Here is a 13,920-nt window from a genome sequence, read left to right as displayed (position 1 = left end):
GGAGAATCATGCTCAATTCAGAGGGACACTGGCCAGCCACAGCTGCATAGGTGAGCCCCTCCCATCCCAGCACCAAGGCAGATGTTTGGACTTTAGTTTCTCTGAGCTCAACATTCCTCTCTCAAGTGTTTTTGATGTTGGACCAGAAAGAATGGTGGTGCTCTTGGACCTAAAACACCAATGACTCTACCCTCATTCCTCTGAACCAGGGGAACACAGCATCATTCATCCATGATCATGGCAAAGGGCTACTCTAGGGAGCCTGCCCGTTGGCCACTATGGGACACTGTGGCTCTTCCATCACTCAGTGACTTCAGAGGAGCAGAGAAGTGTCTGGCAGGGGGAGTTAATGGAAGGCTCAGGCCTGGTCTCTGCACCATAAACCATACTTGTGGCTTCTAGGCAAACACCAGAAAAAGAAAGGTGGGGACTCAAAAGCCTTGTATTCTTGTGCAAATTAATTAAAACTAATAGTGAACATGGGATTTTTAAGCAATTTGGAATGCCTTAAAAAAAAAGCAGCCAGTAGTATTGCAGCAGCACAATAAAGTAAGATTAACAGAGGTCTTTCTTTGGTGGAGATGCACACATATGGAAAAGCGGAGGCGCAATGATTCCCACCTCCTGCCGCAGTCTCATAAACCCACAGAGCTGTTTGCTGAGGGGCAGACCCTGTCCTGCCACTCCACATAGCCATGGAGACAGGAGGGCAGCACACTTCTCTGTGACAGTGGAACCACAAAAGTCTCCTCCTGCTGTAGGAGTGCCCTGATGACAAGGAGGATCTTGTTCTGTAATTGAAGGGGGACCACTGAGGCAGCTGTGAGCTGGTGACTGAATGAGGTGTGGAAAGGCACCTCTGTGGCCCTCTGTGCATGCTTCATAGGCCACCTCCAGGCTTGCATAGGACACCAGGGAAAAGGAGCTGGTGGGACAGCTGTGTGCCCCAGTGTAGGAAAAGCAGCCCACAGACGGTTCCCATCAGAGCTGATGGAAAGGGCTTTCCTGTAACACAGGCCAGGTCCATCCTACTGTGATGCTCTGAGATTTCAAGTCAGGGCCCAGAGACAGACAGTGCAGTTGTTCTGAGTCAGAGGGGCTCTCAACTTCAGAAACCTACAAGTGTACTGAATCATCAGAAAAAACAATTTCAGGGCCCAGGTTGGCCACAGTATGCTTTCCCCTAGTAAGGATCAAAGTACCAAGGAAAGAAATGCCCCAGTCATGGGCTGAACTTCTTATTTGCTCACCGTTCCTATTTCATGCTCCTCATACCCTAGACATCAGCCCTGCGTGCAGGTAGAGTTTTCCCATCCTGGAATACTGGGTCCTGGTACAAAGTGATATCCCTGGGTTAGGGGTACCATCTTCTCCCCAATCCCTGGACCCAGCTTCTGCCTTCTTCATGCCAGGGTCCCTGGATGCTGCAGAGCCTCAAGACACCTGGCCAGGGAGACAGGACAAGATAGAACAGAATGTACACATGTGCAGGTGCACGCGCGTGCACACATACACACATACACACACACACACATACACACACTCACACACACATTGGCACAAATTATCTTCTAGGCCAAGAAGACATGAACACGGCTGATTCTCCACATCATGACAGTTTCACTGTCTGACTCCTAAGAGAGTTGATCACATGTCTTCTCTTTTGAAGGACATATGGCCCAGTTTTGGGCATAGGATGGCTGTATCTCTGTGCCAACATCAAAGACACAGGCCTAGTATGCTCTGTCAACTCTATGAACAGAAACTGTATAATCCATAATGTAAGCACCTGGCCATCTCTCATATTTCCTTCTCCCCACCTGAAAGAGTTAATCTTGGTATCTCATTGTTCAATGTCAGATGTTAATCATTGAAAACCTTTGCTAGTTGTAAGATTAGACGCAACTGCAGAGTGCTTTATTGAGGTGCTTTAGGAAAAGTTAAAAGCCCAATTATTCTGTTCACAATAGGGCCTAAAGTATTAACAGAATTTATAGTCTGCCCTGTGCTCTGGGCTGGGGTAGGCCCTGCAGCACAAGAGTGCCAGTCTTTAGCCTTCACCAAGAATAAAACTGGCATAGTCCCAGCTCCCAGGGCATCTGCTCTTTTTCATGATTAAAGCCAAAGGCTTAAGGGGGAGTCTTGGGAAGTTCCTACGTAAAAAATGAATCATTTTGGTTTTGTGTGTCTGGGAGATAGAATTCTCGAAGGAGAGGAAAAATCAATTTCTTGAAATTCAAAAGGTAATTTATTGATATCCTGATCATGAGCTGCTACAGGCACATCCAGGTGGAGATATCCAACAGGACCCATCAGATAGAGTGGGAGATGTGACATGTGATAGTTACTGCAGCACAGGGCTAGGAGAGGTAGCATCTGGTGGAGATCTTGGGGTTTGAAAGAGCCCACTACATCCCAGAGTAACTATAATTTATTTTGGTCAATCTTCTGTAGAAGATCAATGCTCATCTTTGGAAGGAAGTCCTCACAGTCCTGACAGAGACAATGATGTCACTGCCAGGCCACATTCTATGCTGGTGAGAAAAGAGGTCCTAGAATCCTCGACTGCACTCTTCATTCTCACAAGATTTTCTGTGGATGAAGCCTCCTCCTTCCACACCTTGCCATGGTCACCAGGATTCTTTACTCTGTGGTTCATTGTTTCTTAAGAGAAGGTGAGATCCTAGATATAATGAATCTGAATTTCTGGACATTTTTAGCTATAACTGCAGTTTTGATTTGTAATCTGTGCCCTACTTCTGTGTCTCTTCAGAATCTATGGATCCTGGAGTTACCCAGACACCCAGGCATGAGAGGCACAGAAAAGATAAGCAGTAACTCTGAGATGTGACCCAAATTCAGACCATGAACCTTTTCTGGTACAGACAGACAGTGGGGCAGAAGCTGGAGTTGGTGACTTACTTCCATAGCAGATGTCTTAATGATGATGGTGGAATGCCCAAGGATCGGTTCTCAGCTGCCATGCCTGAGACCTTTTCCACCCTCAAGATCCAGCCCACAGCACCTGGGGACTCAACTGTGTACCTCTGTGCCACTGGCTTAGCCACAGTGCTGCAGAATCACCCTGTACAGATGCAGAAACCTTGGTGCTTCCCTTCTGTGTCTCCCAGCCTCTCAGCAGTCGTCCTAGGCTGCTGTCCTATCTCCGGAAGGGTAGGGGTTTGGTGGTGTACCTGACCTGGGCAAGTAAGGACAGATGACATTCATGCATCACATCAGGAAGCTTTTGGACACTGGGAGTTGGCTCCTGATGCTTCAAACCTTTTTCACAAGATCCACTGTGTCCAATACAGAGGCGGATGTCAAAGACAATGCTTCTGTGTGGTTAGGTAAACCTAACATTCTGCAGCCAGGGAACGCAGTCCTTATCTCCCATTTTTGCTTTTCATCATGTCTTCAGTACTGTTTCTTGACTCTTCTACCTTACAACTCCCAGCTTCCTCGGCGGCTTCCAATATCTAGTTGATGCTTTGGCTTCTCAGTTTCTTTGCTTGTTCAATTCCAATGATCACTCCTCCAACCCATCTCAGTTATTCACTTCCATTCTCATATTTTAGACTTAGAATGAGACGTGATTTGGAAAGCCTGCAAAACAGCCCTCTCAAATCTCATATTTGCCTTCCACAGTCTTCTCATTTCCTCTCTAATACTATCTGAGCAGCAGTGCCACACCCCATTAGGACCACTAATATGCATCTTTGCAAATGGCACTGGGTTTCACCAGCTTATTTACTCACTTCCTTCCTTATTCTACTAGAGTCCATAATAAAATGATGAAATCTTTTATATATTTTTAAATTGTATTCCTTTTCTGTTTTCTACCTGGAAAGAAAATGGCACCCTTTCTGGGCCCTTTTGCATGGTGCAATGAACCATAAAGATCCTTATGCTCGTAAAGCATATTCTAAGAGGGGTGAGTGTCCTTAAGTCTGTAAAATCATCTATCTATGCATTGGAATTTCATGAGCTTACTATTTTGGATTGTTTGTATCCTTCAAGCTTATTTAAGCTTTTTTTTAATTTTATTTTTTGTGGGAGAATGGTTACCAGGGATTGAACCCAGGGTTGTTTAATCACTGTGGCACATGGCAAGCCATTTTTTTATGATTATTATTTCATTTAGACACAGGGTCTCCCTAAATTGCATAGGGTCTCACAAGTGTGCTAAGGCTGGCTATGAACTCGCAATCCTCCTGACTCAACGTCTAAAGCAACAAGGATTGCAGGGTCACACCACCACTCCTGGCTATATTTATATTTTTGACAATAATAAAAGCATTAAAGTTGTGCATACAGACTGGATGATCTATTCTCATTGATGTGTGCATGTGCTTCACTTCTTATGCACAAAGAATTTAAGAGGTGTTAAAAATCAAAAAAGCCCATTTATGAATGTTCTTGCAGGAGTATCAAACTGTGAAGGGGAATTCCTGTAGTCAATTCCTTTTGTCTGTTTTCTTGTTTTTTTTTTTTTTTGATCACATGATCATATTTCCTCCTACATTAGGTAATTTATTGGAATGCAATATATTGCATTTGAAAAACTGTAGATGCAATGAGACTCCAAATTATTTCATCTTCAGAAAAGACATATTTTTTTTTTTGCTTTTGTTCAGAAATTGTAGCAAGGACATGTAGGGGGCACAGGTCACCTTAATTTAGTTCATGTTTGAACTGGATTGAAGCTGGCTTCTGCCTTTGTGGTGACTTTCCATTCTTTCTCCGAGTGTGTACCTATTTAAGTTCCAAACATAATGTCTGGGAGATTTTTAACAGCTTCACTGCAGTGAAATTCACAAAACTTAATATTGACCCATTTCAAGTTTGCAACTGAATGTGTTTTAATACATTTGGGGAGTTGTAAACTATCACCAGGACCCAGTTTGAAACCATTTTTAACCCCAAACCTTCAAATTACATTTGTGCTCCTTTGAGGTGAGCCCAGGCTAAGACCTGGGATCTTTACCAGGGTGTTCTCCTGCAGTCACTGAACATAATGGTTATGCTATGAACCAGAAAGTTGATGGACACTCCTCTCAGCCTCACATGCCCTCAGTGTCTTCCTGCATCAGCTATTTCACTGAGGATATAAAACTGGAAAATGGCTTAAAAGGAAAAAATGGTTCATCAGATTTATCTTTTCTTCTTGAAACATTAGTCTATCGCATCCTTAGCACCTCCATCAGCACTAAATGCTGTCCAATGTGAACCTTTTATATTTTAAATATAAAATATCATCTTTTCTAGATGACTAGGAGTATTTTTCTGAAACAATCTAATGTACTACACTAAAACCCAGTTTTATGTGCTTTAAAGTTGGGGTGCATTTGAGTCTGTTTGTATTTGGGGTGGAAGTAGCCTGAAGAGAGGAAGGAGGGAAGGAGCCTATCACTTGTTCTAGAAACCTCATGTTAAATATCATCACTTCATGTATTATCCCCAAATGTTGGTGTTACCCATATCTTACTAGATATCTTACTAGAAAACAGCTCCTAGAAAACAGTCCTCTCCAGGTTCTTTAAAGATGTGGGGCTCATTAATTTCTGTCATTTTAAGTCTTCACTCTGTCAGTGTTTATCAAAGGGTTCAGCTGATATTTGGGATGGAACACTTCCATTTTGAGTGAGGGTTTCCTCAACAGTATTTGAGTTTTGAAAACTATCTGGTAAGAATGGCAGCCATTATGAAGTCAAACAACAACAAGTGCTGGCGAGGACGTGGGGAAATAGGCACACCCATACATTGCTGGTGGGACTGTAAATTGGTGCAGCCAATTTGGAAAGCAGTATGGAGATTCCTTGGAAAGCTGGGACTGAAACCACCATTTGACCCAGCTATTCCTCTTCTTGGACTATACCCCAAAGACCTAAAAACAGCATACGACAGGGACACAGCTACATCAATTTTTAGAGCAGCACAATTCACAATAGCTAGACTGTGGAACCAACCTAGATGCCCTTCAGTGGATGAATGGATAAAAAAAATGTGGCATTTATACACAATGGAATATTACTCAGCACTAAAACATAACAAGATCATGGCGTTTGCAGGGAAATGCATGGCATTAGAGCAGATTATGCTAAGTGAAGTTAGCCAATTCCTAAAAAACAAATGCCGAATGTCTTCTCTGATATAAGGGGGGTGACTCAAATGGAGTAGGGAGGAAGAGCATGAAAGGAAGATTATCACTAAATAGGGAAGAGAGGTGGGAGGGAAAGGGAGGGAGAAGGGGAATTGCTCGGAAGATGGAAGGAGACCCTCATCATTATACAGAATACATGTATGACGATGTGAGTAGGAAAAAAAAAAAGAAGTGTGTCACATTAGATTGGGTAGAGAGAAGTGATGGAAGGGGAGGGGAGGGGAAGGGGGGATAGGAAGGGCAGCAGAATAAAATAGATATTATTACTGCTTTATATATATACATGACTGTATGACCAATATGATTCTGCAACCTGTACACTCAGAAAAATGAGAAATTATACCCCATCTGATGCAAATGTATGATATGTCAAGATCATTGTACTGTCATGTTTAACTAATAAAAAAAGAAAACTATCTGATAATTTGGGGAATCAAAATGCCCTTACACATTTACAAATGTCCCCAAGAGATACAAAGCACACAGTCTCTAATAGACAACAGCTAGAACATGCTATTCTATGTAGAATCTTGGGTTCTGATATTTTCCCGGAAATCAGCAAATCATTAAAACTGAGAAGCTATTCAACAGTTCTCTCTCAGTCCCCATCACTGGGCTTATCATCCCCAGGTTCTGAAGTCCCTTGGAGGTGCCTCTGCCACATGGCTTAACTTCTGGTGTGGGCCTGGACCATATGCTTGGCCTCCCTCTGAGAGGCAGAGGGAGTCCTGGTCACTGGTGTCTTGCTGGGGTGGAGGCTCCTTCTCTTCCTGTGGAAGTTGTTTCTAAGGCTGAGGTGCCTCAAAGACAATGAAATCACTGTTCCAATAGCCTGCAGTGGCCCTTTTCTATCTGATTGCCTGAAGCCTGACCTTGGGGAACTCCCTCCCTGCTTTGCTCACACAAGGGGCACAGGGTTCTTCAAAAGGGGGCATTTTGAGAAATATGACTGGATTGAGAAGGGCAGGAACTGATTACCATCCTCTCCCCTCCCATGTGGTCTCTGTTTCTAAGACCCTTACCACCATGCTGCTCTTGGTGTACAGCAGGACCAAGTCCTAGTACTCCTGACCCTGCAGCCACAAGGGGGAGCTGTGACCCTGTAGAGATCTAGCAAACTCTGAGCAGGGCCTGAGAGAGTGCTCTGGATGGGAGAGGGTTAAGAGGAAGTTTGGGTTCATACATCTGGGAAAATATGGTCTGCAGGAGCTGAGGTCAGTGCTGTGGTGTGGGCTGTTATGGGCCCAGCTATGCCCTTTGCAGTGAAGAGCAGGTGTTGCTGTGTCAGCCAACAGGCTGGACTGTCAGATGGTTGCAAGGGAGCAGCCTGGGACCAGAAGGAGGAGGGTTTGAGCTGAGGAGGTCTGGAGACTCAGGCAGGTGCAGATGGGGGACCTGTGCCTGAGGGAAGTTAGAGAGGTTTGGGAACCAGTCTCAGCTCAGTTCAGCCGTATCCAACCCAGCCCTGTGGCAATGATCTTGAAAGGCCAGTGTTCCCTTACTCCAGACACCAGGAAATTGAACTAGAAATGGTGTTCCTCTTCTTCATTTACCGGGTGGTCCTTTGTGATCTTAGAACAGGCTATTCTAGTAATGGCAGGTCATTTCCTTTCTGGATAAGAAAGAGTTCCTTAAAATAGCAGCAATCTCTCCCCTCTGAACCCTACTTCTCACCCCTGTCTCCACCTCCAAAGACCCATGAAATCTAGAATTGTCCAACTGCCAAAACACCAGATAATTCCAAGTCATCTAAAGATAGAACAAGTTGGTTCTAAGCTCCATCCATCATGAAGATCAGAGCTGGGACTTTTCACTTTGTCTCAAGGCAGGTGTTTCATTTAAAAAAAAAAAAAACTCTGGAACTTCCCTCTCTTCTTTGTAATCTAAGAATGCAACAAAGTTATATTCTATGGTGGTGGCTCTAATGGTCCTGCAGGAGAAGGGAGCTTCCAAATGTTTCTCTATGGTGCCATGTTTATTCAACCACATGCCTGAAATAAACGTCCAGGAAAACTGTTGAACAGGAAAACAGATCCCACTTGTGAAGGTTGATCTTGCAGTTCACCTTGAGATGAGCAAAGGAATCCATTAAGAAGGCTTATGTTTCTACAGCAAAATCAAATTTTACTAACTTTTTTGTGTTTTGAGACATTTTCAAAATCTGATAAAAGTTATTAAACACCAGAAAATGCAGAAACAAACTTTTTTTTTTTTTTTTTAGTTCTGGGGATTGAACCCAGAAGCCCTTTACCACTGAATACATGACTATGTCCCCAGCCCTTTATAAATATATACTTTTTAAAGATATTTTTGACAGGGTCTCATTACATTGCTGAGACTAGCCTCAAACTTGCCATCCTTCCTCTCCAGCCTTCCAAGTCTCTGGGCCTACAGATGTGCATCACTGCTCCCAGCCTGAACATCAGGAAACTAAATATTTTTTTTTTATTGGTTGTTCAAAACATTACACAGCTCATGACATATCATCTTCCATACATTTGATTCAAGTGGGTTATGAGGGAAACTAAATATTAAAATTGAGTAACTTTAACTCAAGGTTTGGGAATTCAGAATTCTCCTGGATTTTTCTTACTCCCTCCTCTACCAATCATCTATACCTCATTTCCAATAACAAAAATAACATGACTTATAGTAATTTTCAAACTTAATAAATAATGCCTATGCATCATATTAGTGTATTGAATTTGTGGTGTTGTTTTCAGTGAACTGTAGATTAAACAGTTATGATCCATAAGACAGTAGAAATGATAAATGTAAAGATTTTATGTGGCTAGATGTATTTTCAATAGGTCAATAACTTAACCTGAATACTTATAAAGACGAAGTACAAACCTGTAACAGGATGCTCCTTTAGGCTTAGATCTGAATTTCTGTAGCTGCAGGTCCAACTGCAGACAAATGATTGCATGAATTGCTGTGTATACTGATTTTCATATGTTGACTGCAAGAAAAAGGATTGTTTTCAGGGTCAGAGGCAGAGGACTCAGCAGACATCTGGGCAGAATGGACAGGATGCCTGGCCTTTGGTCCCCTGCAGATCTAGAGGCTCACTTTGAGCCCCAGTGAGGAGAGGCAGAATCTGGTGACGCCAGGCTCTTCCTGGGATTCTGTGCCAAGGTGACCACACTTGATGTGACTGAGAAGGAGAGATCCTCCCTCCACCTGTTCTGCCAGTCCACCCAGCACAGCAGCCTCCTGAGTTCCTAGGGATCCAGTGGAAGGAAACCGCTGTGCTAGGTGCAGCCGTGGTCTCCTGGAAGTCACCCAGAGCAGAGGCAGTCATGCGTCTCTTCCATTCCATTTCTAGAATGGAAGAGTTGGCACACGCCTATCCCCCAGAGACGGAAAATTCAGCACAGATGTAGAAAGAGGTTTAAATATCAGACAGCAAAATCATGACCAATGTCCATAATTTGCAGTTGGGTGTCTTCTCTTCAAGCAGAGCACCACTCAGTTCTGCCTCTCTAAAGAGAACATTGCAGGCAGCAGGGTTGCAGCTTAGTCCCCTCAAGGCACATCAACAGAGTGCTCCTGACAGTCATCACATTCATGCAACTTAAATGGCTGCAGCTGTTTGGGTGAGAACTCAGGGCAATCTCCTGCCCACGCCTAAAGTGGTCCAGGGGCCACTGAGCCTAAGCAGACATTGAAGGGAGCCATGATGTGAGTGGGGTTGTCCAGCATTACTGGAAAGGCAAAGGAAGGGTCCAGAGCAGGAAAACCAGCCTCATTCTGACACTGTCCTGAAAAGGAGGGGAAGGGCAGAGGTGGTTCCTCCTGGGGCTCTGAGGGAGGGAGGGAGCTGCTGGTGCAGGAATGGCTGTCAGACCAGCCTGGAGGTAGCAGGCCCAGCCAGCTCACACCTCCTCCAGAAGTTCCATACTCAGCTGGGACAGGAGCAAGCTCAAGACAGGAAGAGGAGGAGACTGAGTTCATGGAGACCTTGAGAACAGGGAAAGTGTCACAGCTGTGATGTAACCAGCAAGGCCCCTGGCAGAGCTGTGGAGGCTGCAGCTGCTCTAACTCTGCAGATTGGAATCCTGAGCTGGGGCCTGGCCTGATCTGGCTGATTTACCATGGGCTCCAGGCTGCTCTGCTGTGTGGCCCTCTGTCTCCTGGGATCAGGTGAGTCCTGGGACCATGGGACATGGTACTGTTGACCTTGCCCAGATCCAGGACTAGCTCCTGGGCTTTTCCTGAGTTCTGCTGCTTTTTTTCACAGGCCCCTTGGACTCCGAAGTTTCCCAGACTCCAAAATATCTCCTTGCACAAACAGGAAAGAAGCAGTTCCTTAAATGTGAGCAAAATCTTGGTCACAATGCTATGTACTGGTATAAGCAGGACTCCAAGCAATCACTGAAGATGATGTTTAGCTACTATAATAAGGGAATGACTGTAAATGAAATGGTTCCAAGTCGCTTCTCACCTGAATCTCCAGACAAAGCTCATTTAAACCTTCATGTCAAGTCCCTGGAGCCAGAGGATTCTGCCTTGTATCTCTGTGCCAGCAGCCGAGACACAGCCCTGCAGAGTCACCAGCTGCCCGTGCACAAACCTGCCAGGCAGCCAGGAAGCTGTGGTGACAATGAGTTCCCTGTGCCTGAGGCTCTGCTCTCCATTCCTGTGGGCCCCGTGGAGTGTCAGTGTGCAGCAGCCTCCAGGGCGCCTGGTGGGCAGCTGAGTTCTCCAACACAGAGCCCTGCAGAATCCCTCTGGTCAGCTGAGCAGGGACTCCACTAGCGTTAGCTGCCCATCCAAATCCACCAACGATGGGGGACTGAAGATCTTGATATGGAGCAGCTGTTCCTTGTCCTCTTCTGCTGTGCATATGGCCACACCTTGCCCATTACGTTATCAATAAAGACACAGTTGTTAACAATGTTTGAGGAGCACAAGCCTGAAGAGAGGCCAGGGTGAATCTTCCTATGATCAAAAGGAATTCAGATTATCAAAGGTTTCATTTTCCAAAAAAAAAAAAATTAAATATATAATATAAATATGTATGTGATACATAAATATATAAATATACAATAATATATATATATAAATATACATTACAATGTAATTTAAATATTATTTTATCTATAAACATATATATAAATAATAATGATGATAATAATAATAATTACATACATTTTCTTTGAAGAAACATGTCCATCATTGGCTCCAGGTGAACCTGAAATCAAGGGTGGCAGAGATGTGAATCCAAGCTGCTTATGCTTTGGACACTGCAGCCCTTCAGGAAATGTGCAGGAGGATCCTGTCCCCATTACCACTGACTGTTGTCTTTGAACCTTCCTCACAAGCAGGAAGCAGCCAGATGATGAACCATGCTGGGAGCTTGGGAAGGACTGGGGCACAAATCTCTAGGCAAATCTCTACTGTTGGTCCCACCTGATGGAGAAGGCATGATCAGATTTGCATTTGTGTGAAGAACATGGGCAGCAGTGTGGTATAGAAGGCTGATAGATTTTAGGGAGAATGGACAACTAGGACTCTTCTAAAATATTTCATGTGAAAGATTATGAAGCAGTTTGTGTAGTGTGCTGTGGAAAACAGAGGGTAGAGGCTCTGTATCATGTTATATCCTTCTAAAATGTGTTAAGTTTATGCAAGTAGATTGGAATAACATCTTCAACTTTGCCCTCCCATTGGGCTGTCTTAGCATGGGGTCATCATTTCTTAAACATGAACTTTTGGGGTCTCAGAGCAATTCACAGCAGTTTCACAAAGGACTCTCACTCTGAATCAGAATGACAAAGTCCTCCAAGTTGTGTATCTTCTGAAATATCTCCTTAGGTCTCCATCCTTCCTTTCAGAACTTCTTTTCTGTTTACCCTTCAGTTGTCTCACCTTCTGCACATGGAACTTAAGAATATCCCAGGGAAAAGAGAGAGAGAGAGAGAGAGAGGGAGAGAGGGAGAGGGAGAGAGAGAGAGAGAGAGAGAGACAGAGAGAGGGATCATTATACATTATTGAGCTCCTTTTCAATTATCTATGCCCTAACTTCCTGCTGTTTTGCAGTCATATAAGAATTTTTCTATTTATCACCAAGTATTATATTGTTTGCCATTTATATAGTTATGCTTATTTTAGTTTATTTTATTATTCTACTTTGTACTCTTATTTTTAATTTATTATCATTATCTTGCTTCACTAAAATGGAACTCCATGGACAAAAATATGTGCGTTCTTCTGCTTGTTCCTAGCTTTTGTTCTGTGCACATCTGTTGAGCAAAGCACGCTGGTCAAATATCAGGGCTGGGGAGTCAGTATCTGCTCAGCTCACTGCTACGAGTCCTGACATGCCAGTCTCTGGATTGTAAAACGGGCAGTGTCCTGGGTGTGTGGCGCCTGGTGCTTGGGCCAACTCTTTCTGTTGTTTCAGATGCTTTTCTCCTTCTTTTTCTGCCCTGGCAGTTCCAGCCCTCCTAGGGAGAGCTGGCTGGAGGGGTAGAGGCCTGAGGTCTGGAGAAACTTAGCTTTGGCCACAGGGTGGCGCTGTGCTGTGTGGAAGCATGTGAGGCAGGGCTGAGAGGAGTAGAGGGAGGGGAGAGTGGAGAGGTGGGCATTCCATCTGACTGCATTCTCTCTGCTGGGAGCTTTTCTTTGCACAAGTCATCGAGTCAATTCCAAAGTGACTCCCCTTGTCTTGTAGCACCCTTGCTATGGCATTCTCTTTCTGAATCTTGTGTGCCAGATATGTTTGTAATAAGCACTGCCAAACCCCCACAGTCTCAAAGACAGGGACAGAGACAGAGGTTACTCCTCTCAGCACATCCTCAGGGCCTGGCTCCTGGCTGGAGTCACAGTCATGCACCTTAAATGCTCCTTAAGTGGTCCAGAAGGGCACCATGGACATCTAATCATCCTCCCTCCTCAAAGCCAGGCCATCAAAGTTAGACGTGGTGGGAGAAATCTTTCCAAAGTGCTGTCCCTGAGCTGTGACTGAGCAAGGGAGAAGGGGAAAATGGTCTGCCTTGAGAGGCGTCCTGGGACGAAGGGTGGAGGGGCTCCCAGGGGCTGTCCTTGGAATTCAAGCCTGTTCCTTGGAGCCTTATTCCTGGGCTCAGTCTGAATTTTGTCCTTTTCTCCCCATAGTCCCCATGGACACCAGCATTAGCCAGAGACCAGGACACCTCATCATGGAGACAACACATAAGAAGTCCCTAGAACATGAGCAACATCTGGGACATAATGCCATGTGTTGGTACAAGCCCCTGAGCTCATGTCCTCTGCAATCACAGGGGACTGGTTGAAAACCAGACTGTGCCCAGGTGCTTCTCACCTGAGTGCCTGACACTCTCATTATCCCTGGAGCCCCAGCATTCAGCTGTGTCCCTCTGTGCCAGCAGCTGAGACACAGCTCCAGAGTCACCCACCCCCTGTACAGAAACCTGTGGTGACAGCCTGGAAGCTGGGGCAGCTGAAGGCTTTGATCATTCCCTGTAGGACCCCAGACAGGAACTGCAAACCATAAAAGTCCCTGCCACCTCCGCCCACTGGCAGCCCTATATTTGATGGCATCTATAGGGGTTTCTTGCACTGCTGTGACTCTGCTCTGTCAACTGATGAAAAAATGAACATGTTGGGTCTAGGTTGTTATATTTCATTTTTACTTTTTGGTACTGGTGATTGAACGCAGGGGCACTTAACCACTGAGCCACATCACCAGCCCCTTTTAAAAATAACTTTATTTAGAGAGACAGTCTTGCTTCACTCGCTCAGAGCCTTAC

General features: G+C 44.7%; 1 gene segment (V, D, J or C); it reads left to right on the top strand.

Moving 5' to 3' along the window:
- Positions 1–9,923: 9,923 nt before the first annotated feature.
- LOC107149174 lies at positions 9,924–11,065 on the top strand. The segment is given in 2 exon segments: positions 9,924–10,309; positions 10,407–11,065. Coding segments are annotated over 2 exon segments (567 nt in total).
- The last annotated feature ends 2,855 nt before the right edge of the window (positions 11,066–13,920 follow it).

The sequence above is a fragment of the Marmota marmota genome, unplaced genomic scaffold (genome assembly GCF_001458135.2).
Source record: "Marmota marmota marmota unplaced genomic scaffold, marMar, whole genome shotgun sequence".
Lineage (NCBI taxonomy): Eukaryota > Metazoa > Chordata > Mammalia > Rodentia > Sciuridae > Marmota > Marmota marmota.
The sequence above is the reverse complement of the archived record's forward strand: the minus strand, read 5'-3'. Positions and strand labels throughout refer to the sequence as shown.